A 16,995-nucleotide genomic window follows, 5' to 3' on the forward strand; every position below is an offset into this window, starting at 1 on the left:
TTTTGGAGATAAGATGAGAGGTTAAATACGTTCCCTAAGGACACACCAGTTGTGTCTTTTCTGAACAGTTTTCTGAGATGCCCTTTTATAAAGCTGGTTACATGCCCCTTTGGAAATTCCCAACCTCTTTGTTCTATCCTCCTCCTTCCTCCTCATACCTCAGTCCCTCTGGGATAGACTGACATGAAGGTGAATTCCATCTCTGCCATTTACCAGCTGTGAGGTTTTGGGCAAGTCACTCAATCTCTCTTGGCCTAAGTTTTCCTCATCTGTAAAATGGGCTAGAATTGCTTGTCTGTCCTCTGTGCAGTGAACCTTGCTTTGGACTTTTGTAATTCTTTGCCTCTGTCTAAATGTGTCCATTTATTGTTCCATTTTTTTCTAGGCTGTCCTAGGTACTCCAATAAACAACTTCCCACTAAGGAGTCAATGGACAATAATAGCTTGGTGCAAGTGTCAACAAACATTTTCTGGAATGGACCATAGTAAATATTCAGGCTTCGAGGGCCATCTGGTCCCCATGTAACTACTCAGCTCTGCTGTTGTAGTGCAAATGCTGCCATGAGATAATATGTAAATGAATGAGTGTAGTGTATGCCAAACAACTTTATTTACAGGCACTAAAATTTGAATTTCATGTAATTTTCATGTGCCACAAAATATTATTCATCTTTTGATTTTTTTTCAAGCATTTAAGATGTACAAACCATTTTGTAGCTCACGGTTTCACTGAAACAGGTTGAGTAGATTTGGCTTGTGGGCTATACTTTGCTGAACCCTGGCTTAGTAATGACATTTGGCATTTGCAATTTAAGTGGGGATTATCCTGTTAAAGAAGAAAACCACAGGCCACAAATGGCATTGCTTGTGATAAGCCCATGATATCAAACCTAGATTTAATACCTGACCTAATTGCAGTTTCAACCTTCTCAAGAAATGTAATCTTAATCGGCCAGTCTGGAATTTTATTCTCAGCACCAACAAGGTAATCTGTCACGTGCTCCCTCTCTATCCCCCAAAGGAAGAAGAGGCAATCTGCATGAGGGACCCTTGCCCTTTACCCCAAAGAAGGTGACCTGGTCTGAAGCAACTCTTTCTTTGTTCTTTAGCTTTTTCTTTCTTTCTTTCTTTCTTTTTTTTTGCTAATAGCCTCCTTGCCCACGCTCCTTCTATAAAAACCCTCCATTTTGTACAACTCCTTGGAGCACCTATTTACTAGATGAGATGGTGCCTGATTCATGAATTATTGAATAAAGCCAATTAGATCTTCACATTTACTTGGCTGAATTCTGTTTTTTACCAGATTTGGTGGCAGCAGTGGGATTGAAGCAAACTTCCAATGGCATTTGGGGACAACAGGGAACACAGGCATGGTGCCCCATGAATACTTTTCAGTTCACAGTCCTTCTCACCATTTCTGAGGGCCATTGGCAAATTCCTCTCAGTTTGAGCTCCATTCACTTTGCTTTCAAGCTCCCAGTATAATTGGCTTCCTTTATAGGGCAGGTCAGCTTGAGCTGGTAAATGATTCTGCCTGCAGCCAATTGAGGTGACAGATGATTCTGCCTGGAGCCAAGCCCTTAGCCTTTCAGAATGCAATTTCCAGATTTTTGAGTGGAAAACCCCAGCCATTGATTCTGTTCCCAGATTCCACACTGGGAACTGATGAAGGTTTAGTGTGCAATTCCTCATGTGCTTGGAATCCTTCCCCAGATTCCATGTTGGGGACTGTTTGTGGCAGCTGCAGTTCTCCATTTTGTTTGGAATCAGTCCTCAGTTCCTCAATCCTTGGGGTTTGCTGGTTCAGTCCTTTCCCCAAGGTTCCATGGGAATTGTTGGTGGTGCACACAGGGCCTTCTTTTCGCCAGGACACAGAAACATCTCTTGGTTACTGCCTAAATGTTAATGTGCACGTGTTTGTCTTCTTTTGTGTAGATAAAGGCTAATTGCTAATGAGATCCTTTATATCCAAAACTTGAGTGTACCACCTCCGGCATACCTTCTTATTTTATGTCTGAGCACTGTGATTCCAGAAGCTGTAGGTATTTACAAAAATGGCAAAATCTTGCTAAGCTTTTTTTGTGTCCTGAGAGCTGGGCTTGGTAGCCACCAGCTTGAGGGTTCCAAAACATGGCTAAATAGAAATATGAGTTATACCCCATTTATGGCTGGGCACAGCTGGATAGAAATATGGGTTAAGCTCCATTTGTAGCCAGGGACCTACCAAACTGCTGTCAGCCCTTAGAGGAATTACAATGGCCATTATGAGGAATAGATAGATCATTTAAAAAACATACGTAAAAGCAAGGGCTCCCAAATCATACAAACAGAATGGGATACCTATTTTAATAGGTATGCAGAAGTCTACAATAGTTTTTGAAATTCCAAAATAGCTACATTGAAAGACTTACTGAAAAAGCCTAATGAAGAAATTGAAGACATAAAAGGTATCTAAAACAAAAGCTACAACCCAATCCTTTGGGGAATTGGAAACAACTGTCTTTGTCTTGAAAATCTCTGCAGGGTCAAAGGTGTGGCTCTCTAGAAGTTCAAAGTTCACCTGCCTTACAGGGAACTATCTTCAATATCCTGTAATAAACCATAATGGAAAAGTATATGAAAGAGAATATATATTTGAATCACTTTGCTGTATACCAGAAACTAACACAACATTATAAATCAACTATACTTCAATTAAAAATAATAAAGCAAGCAAACAAAACCCACAAAGTTCACCTGCCTTTTTTTTTCTTTTTTGCCAATCCCCAAACCTCACCTATTCCTCTCAAAATGCTTACAAAAATCAGGACATTGGAAACAGAATTGTACTGCGTCTAATCTGTGCCTTTGTGATATAAATTTCCTATTCCTGTCTTCTTTAGGACCAAAGAGCCATTCTTTGAGATGCAATCTTAATAGGGAAGTTTCTCACCAGAAGAAAAAGAAAAAAAGAGTGAGGAGGTATTTGGAAACTGGGCTAACTAGAAATCTTACAAATCTTTTCCACTAATATTAGTAACTATAAGCTCTCTGCGTGCAGCAGTATGTTTCTTTGCCTATATATGTAGATAAGTTTTTCTACCTTCGGATGGTATTGCCAAAATTAATTTGTAAAAGAGCTCTAGTTGGTTTCATTTGCTTCAGAAATATAACAGAAACTAACTCAGGTATTTTTCAAGTTCACGTGATTTAGGATAATCTTTAGTAAATAAAAGCTAATTAAGACAGACATATCTTTTAAGGTTATTGACATTGAACATAATGCAGATAAACCACTTTTATTCTGCTCAGTTTTATTAGTCAGATTCATGTTTCTCTGTTGCAAAATTTGTCAGCAAAAAATAAAATAACTTAGAATGATGGCTGATTTTGTCTAGTGTCCCATGAAGCTTTTGTGGGTAACTTAAACATGACTGATGGCAGCACATGTTTTAGATAGATGTAAATAGGATAAGAATTTATATATAAACTTTTCAGCAACAATTATATTTTATGGTATAGGTACTTAAAAATAGCCTTTGAAATCTCTTTTGGTAACTTGAAACTTTTGAGTTTTCTAAAGTTAAATGGTAGAAATGTATTAAATATCTAGGTCTTTTATAAATAAGAAAATTGTGAAACATTAATTACTGAACATAGGTTTATCTACTTTTGGCTTCCTATTGCAAAGAAACTCAAGATAAATTTGGTTCAATTAGTGATAGGGATAGAGCAGGATAATTACACAGGTAGTTGTAGAAGTCCCAGTAGGGGATTATAGAGAGGGAAACCTAGGGAACTTTGGGAGACCACTGTAAGTTGATGATAGCTCAAGAAAGCTATCAGAATGTCGTGAAATGAAGCAGGCTTGCTTAACTATAAGGTCATAAATAAAAGCATGAGATATGCCTGAGGTCACTAAGTGAAAGAAAAAAAAATGAGGCCTGCATGCTGCCGGTTGAGTTCATCAAGATAATGAACCTTAGGACCAAGGACAGGAATTTAAGGGAAAGGTGACATTCCTAAGTAGGAGACCCTCATATGGAAACCTGAGATGATTCAACATATTTTAGTATATGTTACCACCCTTCTGCTGATTTGAATAAGCGCTACGACAGTCCTAGTTTGACCTCATAGGGTCGAACACTCTCCTGCTTGATACGAAGGAGGAGGTAGTGATGTAAGCCTGACATCTACTTGAAGAATGAGGAAGAAGGTGGTCTTCTCGCCTCCTCCACTTTCCTTTGATTATAAAAATGTAGCCTGCTTAATCTGTGGGGCAGAGCCCCCTCGCCTGCCCACTTGCTTCCCTCACAAGTGTCCTATGTTAATAAATCTACTTCTTGCCTATCACTTTGCCTCTCACTAAATTCCTTCTGTGCTGAGACACAAAGAACCTGAGCCTCAGTAAGTCCAGTCACCAGGTGAGTGATTCTAATGAAAAGACCATGGGTTCAAGTTCCAATCAGAGGTGCACAGTTTCATTAGTAAACATGTTTTGTGTCACGCTGAAAGACTGTCCTGTGAAGAAACACATGTTTCTAGAAATTATGAAATGCAGTCATAAATTTGTCAATCTAAAACAATGCTCGTCTGACACGTGGTTCAAAATTGCTTACTTCTGAGTTTTCACTAGAAATTAAGGTTTCTAAGAGTTAAGAATTCTAATTCATATACGTAATTAAAGCTATTCGTAATAATAAGGGACACAACTTTATATGCAAGGAAAGTGGGATGTGTTTCTTGGTTAAGAAAAGATATGAGGTATGGAAATGCATTCCTATTAAGGGAAATGAGAGTAATTTTGCCTAAACTAGAACTTCTGGTTATGAAGGACAAACTAAATTGTGTACAGAAAGTTGATGAGAACGAGAAAAAGATGGAATTTTACCTTGTATAATCCATCAAACTGGTTAAAATTGAATCGATATTATAAGGGTGTTAAAATATGCTTTACTATCAGTATATGGTCAGGCCACTCAAGATGGCTGTTCTTTTGCTCTCTGTACATCCCCTGCCAGACCAGTGCCTGCTTCACCTACCTTCACATCCTACATGCATGACTACATACTTACCCCAGGCCCCAGCTAGTGACAGCATATCAAAGGGGTGGTGAGGGGTGTGCCCCTCTGCTGGTTTCCCCGGTAACTAATGAGCCAACCTGATGTCAAGCTCCCGTATAACTGGCAATCTCCCCTTCCCCTGGGGAGTGAAGACGGCCACCCTGTCCTGCCCACCATCCACTGCTGCACACGGTGGTGGGGTGTCGCTGCAGGACCTTGCTTCAGACGTGTAAGCTCCCCCATCCATTAAACCACTGACGTCTCTGTTGCTGATTCCGGGCTCTTTCTTTGGTCTTGAAGCTGGGCAAGCACAGGCCTTAGAGGCCTGCGGGGTGCAGCCCAACAATCAGTAATATACTTACGTGAAACTAAAACTTGGTTTTCTTTCATCTGCTAAAATGGCAAAGGAGATTCTCTTTCCACATGCACTGACTGACCCCTGGATTGAGCAGGTAAATGTGAAGCAGGAGGGAAGGAGCCAGGGCACAGCCTTTGAAAGAATGACATAGCCTGAGGACATGACATAAACTGATTAGAACCAAATGGGTCCAAGATGGCAGACAAGTTGACTTCCACTAGACCTTGAGCCTCAGTATACGCTCATATCAGCAAGCTAAATGACACACCCACAGGCGCCATGACAGTTCCAAGACCATAACCGATCAAAAAGTGGGCAGTGGCCCAATTCCTGGAAATCCCCGCCCCTTCCTAAAATAGCTGGAATACTCCTTCCACTCATTAGCTTATGAAATTATCCACTCCTATAAAAACGGACAACCCCATACCCTGGTGCCTCTCTCACCTTCCGAGATGGCCCACACTCTGTGGAGTGTGTTTCTAAATAAATCCACTTCTTACCTATCACTTTGTCTCTCACTGAATTCTTTCTGCGATAAGACATCAAGAACCTGAGCTTCATTAAGTCCTGAAACCAGGTGTGTGATATCATTTGGAAGACCGTGGGTTTTGGCTGGGCTCCAGTCCCATCCACGTGGGTTTGTGTCCCAGTCTGGGTTTTGGCCGGGTTCGAGTCCCAGCCATGTGGGTTCAAGTCCCAACCTGAGATGCACAGTTTCAAATGCAGGGAGTAAATCCATCTTCTGGTTAGGAGTAAATACAAGTGAGATATGATCAGAAATCTCTCCTTAACACTTGGAGACGTTACAAATTCTGTTGCAAAAGCACTAGCTGTCCAGCAAAGGTCTTTATACTCTCTGGTCAAGGTTTTTCTTGATAATAGAATAGCCTTTGATTACCTTTTAGCTGAACAAGGTGTCTGTGCCGTACCCAACACCACCTGCTATACCTGAGTTGACACTGTAGGGAAGTTGAAACTCAGTTACGTAGGATTACTGAACAAGCCACTTGGCTTAAGAGGGTGACTGCTTCAGTGGGGTCTTTCTTTGATTGGTTTGGGTCTTGGGGACCATGGCTCTGAAGTGCACTCCAAACATTGAGAATTATCGTGCTTATTATAATCATAATAATAACCCCGGTGTGTTGTATTCTCTCAAAACCCTTTAAATGCATGTTTGCAGTTGCTAACTACCAAGCAAATGATCTCCCTAAGAGTGGAACATCAGAAAAAAAATGAAGAGAATGATCAACTTAAGCATTATGAGCCTGGAACTGTGACCTGTGAATGTCACAGGGATTAAGCAAAGACACTGTGACCTATAGATACCACGCCAAGGATCAACAAAGCTGTGAGAACTACAGAGCAATAGGTGAGAGTGGTGTTATTGCCTTAACTTTTGATCATATCTCTCAGTTAGGCTGAGAGTTTGACCAAAAGGGGGAACTGTTAAAGAAAACCACAGGCCCAAAAAGGCACTACCTGTGCTAAAGCCCGTGATACCAAACATAGTTTTAATACCTGACCTGACTACGGTTTTGACCGTCCCCAGGCATGTAATCCTTTCTTTCTTTCTGTTTCTTTTCTTTCCTTCCTTCACTTCCTTCCTTTCCTTCCTTCCTTCCGTCCTTTCCTTTCCTTTCTTTTTCCTCCCTCCCTCCCCACTTCCCTTTCTTTCTTTCTTTCTTTCTTTCTTTCTTTCTTTCTTCTTTCTCCTTCCTTCCTTCCTTCCTTCCTTCTGAAGTATAGTTAATTTACAATATTATATTAGTTTCCAGTGTATAAGATAGTCTAGGGATATAATCTTAATTGGACAGTCTGGAATTTTCTGGTCAATGGAGACCCTTTACATCCCACAAAGGAAGAAGAGGTAATATGAATAATAGACCCTTGCCCTTCTCCCAAAAGAAGGTGACCTGGCCAGAAAAAATTCTTTCTTTTCTTTTGCTAGTAACTTTCTCACCCCTCCCTCCTTCAATAAAAACCCTCCATTTTTACAACCCCTCTGAACACTGGGCGCTGCCCAATTCATGAATTGTTGAATAAAGCCAATCAGATCTTCACATTTACTACACTGAATTTTGTTTTTTAACAATCCTTTAGAACACAATGTTGGTACCCTAATGGTAGTATCTTGGACTCCCTGGCAGGACAGTGAAGGAGGGAACGGAGGGCAAGGAGCCACCCTTTGCTCTGTCTTTCAGCCTGCAACAAGGGTGACATCACCAAAGTCCTCCAACGGACACATCGCCACCTTCTGAGCCTGCCTGCTTCTGTTTAAGCAAATCTGGGTACCTACATGGGCTTATCACTCTGTGATCCAAAGTGAATGCCTCTAAAGTAGCCAAACCGAAGTCAGCCCTTTGTGGTACTTGATCAATAATTGATCTGACTTTTGCAAGGGGCAGGGTGAAGCCGACTGACCCCTGGGGCCCGGGCATTTCTCTCCTTGGCAGGGTGGCAGGCAAGTGGGCAGCTGCAGAAGGGACAGAATATATACTTGACAAGGTTTAGCAGTGGTTTGCTCTGCCCAAGGCATGCTGGCTGCGTCTTGTCCCCTAGCCTATCGGGTCTCATGGGATTTGCCTGAAAATCTAGCCTCCTTTGCCGCTCAGTAATTGGAATTGGTTTTGGAATAAATACATGACTTTAGAAACTTTTCCAGAAGTGCTCTGTTTAGTGCGCTCAGGAAAATCATCCTTTTCAGCTGGCGTCCCTGCCCCAATTTCTGCATCCCAGCCACCATCTATGTGGTTGGCCAGAAAGTCCTTCTTCTCCAAGATCACCCCTCATCACGTCAGGGCATGAAAGCCTCTGGGCTCTCCACTGCCCTTGGGGTAACACAGGAGGTCTCCCTCTTGATCTGGCCCCCACTGGCCTGTCCAATGCTGTCCCCCATGCCCTGGCCACATCATGCTCCCTCCCAGCTTCCTGACATCTGCTCCCTAACCTGGAACACTCCTCTTCGCTGTGCTAAAACTATTTTCCTTCAAGATTGATCCCAGGTGCCTCAGCCCCAGGGGCCCTGCAAGGCTAAATGCCTCTCCCTTGTGTCCCCAATGCTCCCTCCAGCAGAGCTTGTGTCCCCCATATTGCCTTCTATACTATGAGTCCTGGTAGGCCTTTTTTCCTCTGTATTCTTGGCCTTTCAGCACACAGTGGGCCTTCAGTAAAGGGTAAATGAATTCACGTCAGAGTATCTCCTACTGCGTCGTGTGTGTCAGTTTCAGTTATCTCACAGTGCGAATAACTAAGGGAAAATTAATCTCAACCAGCAGCTTTCAGGCTGCTGTCTTTTCAACACAAAAATCTTAGACATACTCTAGGTGTTTAGAAGTATTTTCTGCATGACCTTCTCACTCCAAATGAAGGCCATGGACCAGGAACATGCAGATCGACCCCAGACTTACTAAGTCAGAATCTGGATTTTACCCAGCCTCCCAGGTGCTCATGTGCACATTCAGATTTGAGAAGCATTCCTCTCAAAGACACCCTTCTCCTTCCTAACGAAGGCCTGGTTTGTGGAATGGTAGAAACGCCGAGACAGTTTGACGCACCTGGAGAATTATTCAAGCCCAAAAGAACAGAGAAGAAATGGTTCATTATGTGGCTGCATCTCCTTTTCTTTCTATATGAAATAAGACACCTTACTGTGAAGGTAAAAGGGGCAGGAATTGGGCCCGAGGGAGAAGCTCTAGGAGCCTGCAGCGTTGGGTGAACTGATGCTGGGTGAGGTGTAATTGGCTCCCGTGGGATGAAGTTGGAAAATGAAGATGGGATTTTGCGGGGGCTGGAGTCTGGAAAGCTGATTTGATGTGGGAACTTCAGATCCAGAATGGCAGGATGTCTGGTCAGCAACATGCCTGGGAAAGAAACGGTGAAGGGCCAGGGAGAGAGTCTATAGTGGTTCTCTTCAGAGGGGAGCTGTTTTGCATAAAGGGGACAGCGACAGACTGAACTTTGGGTCTTGGGTGGTAGGAGCAGGTAATAATAAATACAAAATCTGACTTGCAACAATAAAAGGGAAAATGTCCTAAGTAAGTGTTGTGCAGACAATGTTTTCAGCTTGAAACAGAGAAAGAGATGGGCCAAGGGATTATAGAGAACAATAAAGGAAGGGAAAAAGAAGGGATGTGCTTCTCAGTATGGCACTACATAACATAATGTAAACACTAAACAAACAAAACCCTCAAACCAGCAACTGAATTGCAAATGCTCCTCTAGGACACAGTCTGTGGCCCCTATAAGCAGGGGTCAGCAGTGCCATCTCTGGCTGTGTCCATTGCTATTACTGCCCCCATCCCCCTGAGAGCCTCTGAGGGCACTGCATCCTCTGTGGTGCTCTGACCCATGGATGGATGCAGATTCTTCCCGAAGTCCTCAGGCGTGGGTACCTATAACCGCTTGGCAGAAGGGAAGCAGACACTAAGAAGACTGCAAGTCCAGATGCCTGGCATGAAAAGCACAAGCTCATCTTTAGCATGTGTGCTGCAGGCACACCTTTTTTCTGGTTCCTGTTAGAATCATCCATCTCCATGAGTAAGAGCTGCTATAGGGATACTGCGCGCTCTCAGAGCTCAGGACAAAACACAGAGGTTTAGTTCTCCCTTTCACCCACACAGGTCTAGCTGATGCTTTGAGGATGCTCTTCTGCCCTGGGCAGCTGAGAATGGGAGTGACATTTCCTTAGGTAAATCTCCACCTACCCCTGCAGAGAAAGCTGACCCTTACCACCTACTCAGAATTACACTCTCAGAATACAGCCGAGAAGACAAAACTCACGTAAGAGCAAGGCGCGTATACCTGGTACGCTGGGGTCATTTTATGGATGCAAAGCCTTCCTCCCTTTGCTGCCAGCTGAGCCTCTGATAAGCCCTGCTCTGCCATTGGTGAGTGATGGTGGTAAGCAAGCTTTTAGGTGATGGACAGAAAGTTCGGGGAGTGCCAGGGACCGTGAGGAATGTGGTTGTGCCCTCAGGGAGCCCATATCATTTCTGGGAAGACAATATTCACCCACAGAAAAAAGACAGAGAATGGAATACCATAGCCCGAGCAGATGGTGCTTAGCCAAGGTCTGAAAGGCAGGTGGCAGCAGAGCCAGGGGGTGGGATGTCCTTCGTGTACAGCTGGGTAAGACCAGCATCGCCTTGGGAAAGTGGCAGCCCTACATTCCTGGAAGGGGTTATTGTGATGGAAAAGAAGGCCTGGGGCATCACTGGAGTCTGGAAGGAAGGGAGGGCTCTAGCTGTGAGCAGGTCCCTTGCTCCTCCAGCATAGCTAGCTCCCTGGGACAAGCTGAGCACAGAAAGGGCTTGTGATGGCACTGACTGGAAGCGAGTGGTCCGGGGGAGACAGAAGGCTCTGAGCATGATGGATTGCTTTCACTATGCTGCAGTCCCCTCCTGCCTGGAGGGGAATGACTTAGAACAGGTACAAGAATTTGAACTGCCGAACTGCGATTGCTTGGTGACTGTCATTGCTTGAGAGAAGCCAGCTCAGGGAGGAGCCTCTGTTCTGGGCAATTACGCCTGGCACACGTCCGCAGAGCCCGCACCCACAGCTGGGTCCCAGGGGCTTGGGGAGCATCGCGGCTCCTCACCCTGGCATCCGAAATCTTGGCTACCAACCCTCCCCTCCACCGACTGCTCCAAATTCGCTCCCCATTTTCTCCCCAGTCCACACCCCCTCCGCAAGCCAGACCGGCTTCCTGACATCGTTCACTGTGCCCTGAATGGCCTCCCGTCTCTTGGTTCCTCTCCTATTTTATACAGTGTAGCCTTCACCCAACACCTGCTTCAGGAAGAACCAGCCTTTCCCCTAGGAACCGGATGGGCTCTCCCAGTGAGGAACAGCCTGCTTCATCTGTGGTTAACAAAACAAAACAAAACGAAGCAGACAAACAAAAAGCAACCCAGTAAAACATGGCTCACTCCAGTTTGCTCCACAAAGCTGGGAGAAGGGGCTGGACACGAGACACATATCTGGGACCTGTGGTCATGCTCTTCCCTGGAGAAAGGAGCACTTTGAGCTCTGAGGCTGCAGCCCTGGCCAGGAGTAGAAGAGAGAACAGCCCCAAGATGGGCTGGTCAGAAATGGAGGTTGCCCCCAGTGGAGGAGTAAAGTGGACCAGTACGGTGGTAGGATGGAAGATTGCTCTCTAGGTCTGGGCCTGGGATAGGAATGCCAGGAAAACACTGTGACCGTCACCACACATATCTGAGATCTTGGAGGACCTGTCTGTGATCTGAAAGCCTGCTGGGACAATGGCTGGGGAGACAGACCTAGTGGCTGTCTACAGTGGGTGAGCTAGAGGGAGGAGGGGGCCGATGCAGAATCCAGGGTCGGCTTCTCCCACCCAAGGCTGGCAGACTTAGGCAGGGAGCCACCATCAAGTAGTTGGTCCAGATGTTACACCTGCTTACATCGCTTTGCCTGGCACGGTGAGCAGGTTCAGGGAGGTGCTGCTTCCCTCTTGTCTTTGTTCCACACAAAGGCACATTTTTCACCATTTATTCATGCATTCAGCACTTGCCAACCACCTGCCTTGTGCCTGGCCCAGTGCTGGGGCTGCAGACACACCAGTAGATGGATAGCATCCCTGCCTCCTGGACCTCCCTGTCTAGAGCTGAAAATAGCCTCATGCCCCGAGGTAGGGGCCCCACGCATTCTTCACATGCAGAATGAAACATTATTAACACGTTTCACTTTGCATACATTTAACACTGAAACAAGTACAAACTCCATTAGGAAATTACATTTAAATATATTTCAATGTGATTCCAAATCTGTAGGTGTCTCATTTATCAAAGACAAAAAAGATTGGGTTCCTTCTCCAGATATGGCCTCGTGTTTTGCTTTCCTCACTTTAAATCCCATTGTGAGCTCGTTCCGAGCTTAGAAAGCTTTTATATTCTTTCCAGGCTTTCTTTTCAAAGGTGAGACTTTCACTGGGGCCAGTTGTTACACGTCAAAATAAAACAAGGTGAGTTCTTCTTCACTCAGATAGCTTTGCACTCATTCATTCATTCGTTCATTCATTCAATGACTGTTACTTGAGCACCTACCATTGGGGCCAGACATGTGCTAAACCTGAGAAATTCCACTGTGAACAAAAGAGACAGACTCCTGCCCTCAGGGTCCTCAGGGTCTAGTGAATTACACTCAGCCAGAGTGCGGGCCCCCTGAGGTCAGGGACACACAGATTCCCACTCTGGCTTGTTCCTTTTTCTCTGTCTCTTGCTTGAAATAGACAGACACAGAGAAGACTCTCCTTTGTTCTTTACCTCTCACATGTCTTAGCTGTGTCTCTCCTACTCAGCATTTCACCTTGTCTACTTTGTTCAAAGGCAAGCGATTCCGGTTCTCTCCAGAGGTGGATTTAATTACCCCCTCCCATCTTTCTAGTTGCAAGATGCAGTAAGATAAAGTTGTGCAGGGGACGATCTGAGGGCAATGACCCAGTTGGGTCCTCAGGTGTCCTAGCTTTGCACCATGAGGTCCTGCCAGTCTGGCCTGCTGAATTGGATTAGGAATAAATGCCTGCCTAAAAGGCAGCCATTCAAGGTCTGACCAGTGACCTATATGTGGTCTGGCATCAGCCTGTCCCATAGGGACATGAACGACCAACACAGCTAATCGCACCCTCTCTTGGGGAGTTAAGAATGAAAGATACAGAGAGATAGAGATAGAGAAAGAGGTAGAATGTAACAGGGGCCCTGAAGCTTTTAAGACCTATGAAGTGAAGGCAGCAGACAGAGGCACAAAGTGGATGAAACCATGGCACGCCCTAAGTTATGTGTAAGCAGAACCCTGAGACAGCATCAACAACCAAAACGGTGGCACAGAGATAACTCCAGCATCCCTGCTCGGCCACCGGAACTATTGGTGCCACCACAAGAGCTCTTGTTATTCCATAAACCATCCAATGCTCTGCGAGCTCCATCTCTGCAGCTGGACTTCCCATCCTTATTTGCCCTTAGTTCATTGCTACACCTGCATCCTCAAAGGGTAACCTGAACCTTCTGTCTTTGCATCCTAAAAGATCTAAACTAGCACAGATATCCACCTCCATCGAAGGCCATTGCTTCTCCATTACCAGAGCCAACACTTTAGAAACCCTCTAACACAGAGGCTGGATTCTGGATCTCCAGCCTCTTCCTGTACGCCCTCTGTGCAAGCCCAAGGAACACGCAACCTTCCCCAGGTGCTGAGCAATTATTAAAACTTGAAATGCACCAGCTGAACTCCGAACCCTTAGGTAAAGTGAATTGGCCCTTTCTCCTGAGCACTGTGGGACAATTCCTATTGATAGGAAGAGGTCATGAGACTTGAGAAAGGGCACACTGGACAAACTGGGCACACGAGTTGGATGAGTTGGCTTGGACATTCTCAGCTGTAAAATGGGGGTACTATATCGCCCAGGGGTTGTAAGAACAAACAGGCTACTCTATTTCTCACAGCATAGTGCCTGTGCTTTACAAATTCCTCTAGTGATGCATTGTGATGATTGGAGGGCAAGTCCAGCACCTCCTATACACATGGCCAAGCTGCCTTCACCCAACAGTACTGACAAGAGCAGGCCCACCTTGCCAGCCAGGCTTGCAAACTGGCTTTACGTCCACCTGCACCAGGGTGTCCTGCGTTGCAGGCTTCTGTCCACAGTCGTAGGCGGTCACCAGGATCTCATACTGGCGTTGCTTGTCATAGCTCAGCTTTTCCGTGTTCCTGACGTTGCCTGAAGATACAGGGACATTGAAAATCATCTCAGATCAAGTTAACCACGTTGCAGTTCTTCAAAATCCCTTCTGCCCTCTTTCAACCTTCACCAGAATAAAATGTCCCCTTTCCCTATCTCTTTGTAAAGACTAGGGCAAGTAGGGACGTGGCTTCCACATGTGACCTGCTTGTGCCTTGGTGGCAGATTCTCAGGAACTGCTGGCTGGAGCCACCCCAGCTGTGGAACGGAACTGCTGGGTAATTCTGCCCACACATCTGGAATCCAACTGGTTGTGTTAAGTACGGGGTCGTCAGAAGACCACCCTAAACTGCACCAAACTAACCCTACATTAGGCTGTGTCCCTAATGTAGGGCAACGTATGCTCATCAGACATGAAATCTCTGGGAAAAAGATGGAATTCAGAAATGTCCCGACACGTATTTTTTAACATCCGGGCTCTTCGCCAGGAATGTTCATTGCCTCGTCTCACATTATTTTGCTACCAAATAGGAAGTAAAATCAATACGAGAAAACGTGTGACCTCTCTTCTGAAAGCTACACAGAATAACAGATTCCTTGCCCTGGTGGCAAAGACATTTTTCTCCTTCAAGAGAGACCAGACATTGTTTCTGAGCCATTTGTGTGTATTTGTTCCTGTGGGTTTGATATTATGGTTCAGAAATAAATCTTTGACAATTGATGAGCAAACTTTTAATTGATTATTTTTGCTGAAATACAATTTTGGTTTCAAAAAATGAATCAAGGCCTGATGTGCATTTAATACTTCTTACTTTTTTTTGTTTTGTTTTGTTTTTGCGGTACGCGGACCTCTCACTGTTGTGGCCTCTCCCGTTGCGGAGCACAGGCTCCAGATGCTCAGGCTCAGCGGCCATGGCTCACGGGCGCAGCCGCTCCGCGGCATGTGGGATCTTCCCGGACCAGGGCACGAACCCATGTCCCCTGCATCGGCAGGCGGACTCTCAACCACTGCGCCACCAGGGAAGCCCTACTTTTTACTTTTTGATTCCCGGAGCTTAAAGTCTCCCTTTGTTGAGAATAATTTCATTCTGGCTTTTTTTTTTTTTTCAGTGGTGGAGCTGACAGCAAATTAGAATTCAAACGATATCATCATTCTTTGCCAGAAGCGAAATCAAGAGAGTGGCATGGACATATATACACTACTAAATGTAAAACCGATGATACCTAGTGGGAAGCAGCCGCACAGCACAGGGAGATCAGGTCGGTGCTTTGTGACCACCTAGAGGGGTGGGATAGGGAGGGTGGGAGGGAGGGAGACGCAAGAGGGAAGAGATATGGGAACATATGTATATGTATAACTGATTCACTTTGTTATAAAGCAGAAACTAACACACCATTGTAAAGCAATTATACTCCAATAAAGATGTTAAAAAAACAAATAAACCAACAAGCAAATACACAAACATGGAATGGCTGACTCAGGTATATATATTTCATTTTTGTGCACCTTTGTTAAAATTTAAAAAAAATTATTGAAGTATAGTTGATTTACAATGCTGTGTTAATTTCTGCTGTACAGCAAAGTGATTCATTTATACACAGATATACATTCTTTTTCATATTCTTTTCCATTATGATTTATCACAGGATATTGAACATACTTCCCTGTGCTATATTGTAGGACCTTGTTCATCCATCCTATGTAATACTAGTTTGCATCTGCTAATCCCAAACAACCCCCTTGGCAACCACAAGTCTGTTTTCTGTGTCTGTGTGACTCAGGTATATTTTTATGTTTCATCAAAACTAAGGGGAAACTTTTTAATGAGTTTTCTTCCATTCCAACTGATGTATATTGTTCATGCAAATTGAGACAACAGGGACTGACCCAAGAAAGCTCGGAAAATTAGAAAAGCCACATCACGTGTTAAAGATAGGAAAAATTCATCCACCCATCACTCAATATTAGTAAGACAGTACTCAGCACGAGGTCATGAGCAGGTGCTACGAATGTGAGCATATGTCAGGGTGTGGAGGGTCAGGGGGTACGAAGTTGCCCAAGACATTGGACCAAGAATTGGAATTTCTTCTGCTATCTGCTCTGGACTGTTTCTAAAAATGCAACTGCGGCCAGTGACTGGAAGTCAAATTTCCTTTAACAAAGCCGGTCAAGAATCTCTGAATAAAAATGTGTTTGCTGTATCTTTGGCCTTGTGGCGGATGTTCAGAATCCCTTTCCTTTTTCTCCAAATATTTGTTTCGGTCTCAGCTCGGGGCCCCAAGCACATCTGCAACAGCTCACTGTGGGGTTGGTAACATTCCCTGTGGCTTCTGTTAATAAATTAGTTCGTGGTTAGAGCCATCACAGGGGAGGACTTCTGCCAGGTGGAAGCACTGCAATAGGACCACGAGAAGTATGTTTGAGCAACATCTAATTGAACAAAGGTTTTAACTTTCTTTAAAGTTAAATGACTCTCAAAAGATACACTTCGTAGAAGAGGAAGGCTCAGGGTTTACTGTCCGTGTGGCATTCAGCAGACCAAACACTACTGATTGCGGTAGAAAAATAAATAAACACACGAGCCCGCAATCCTTGGCTCAATTTACGGCAGCTCCCCTTCTGTAAGAAGTCTTAATGAAACTGAGAAACTACTTTACTTTCTCCACCACCACCGACTTCACGCATGGGAGAATGGGTTTCAGAGCACAGGATTTGAAGCATCAGAGTATAATATTTTCACTGATGGTTGTAGAGGGCAGGGTCGTGTTTGGCTAAGTCACACACTTAAAAGCATTTTGAAAGATCAGAAACAGCCCTGCTTTTTGCTTCTGTGACAATTGTGTTATTTTCCCCACATGTGAATGATTTCTCCTAGAGGTGCCTTCTCAGGAGAACTGAGTCC

The 16,995-nt window shown here is 44.6% G+C and overlaps 1 protein-coding gene across 1 annotated transcript in view; it reads right to left on the reverse strand.

Annotated features, from left to right (window-relative positions):
• LOC149749435 (calsyntenin-2-like) overlaps positions 1-16,995 on the reverse strand; it is a 158,765-nt gene that overhangs the window by 35,225 nt on the left and 106,545 nt on the right. The window contains exon 6 of the mRNA XM_089909929.1: positions 13,982-14,131. Coding sequence (XP_089766055.1) covers positions 13,982-14,131 — 150 coding nt within the window. The remainder of the gene's footprint in view (positions 1-13,981; positions 14,132-16,995) is intronic.

The sequence above is a fragment of the Delphinapterus leucas genome, chromosome 4 (assembly GCF_059928025.1).
Source record: "Delphinapterus leucas isolate spDelLeu-1000000601 "Yukka" chromosome 4, BTC_Dleu_Yukka2, whole genome shotgun sequence".
Classification (NCBI taxonomy): Eukaryota; Metazoa; Chordata; class Mammalia; order Artiodactyla; family Monodontidae; genus Delphinapterus; species Delphinapterus leucas.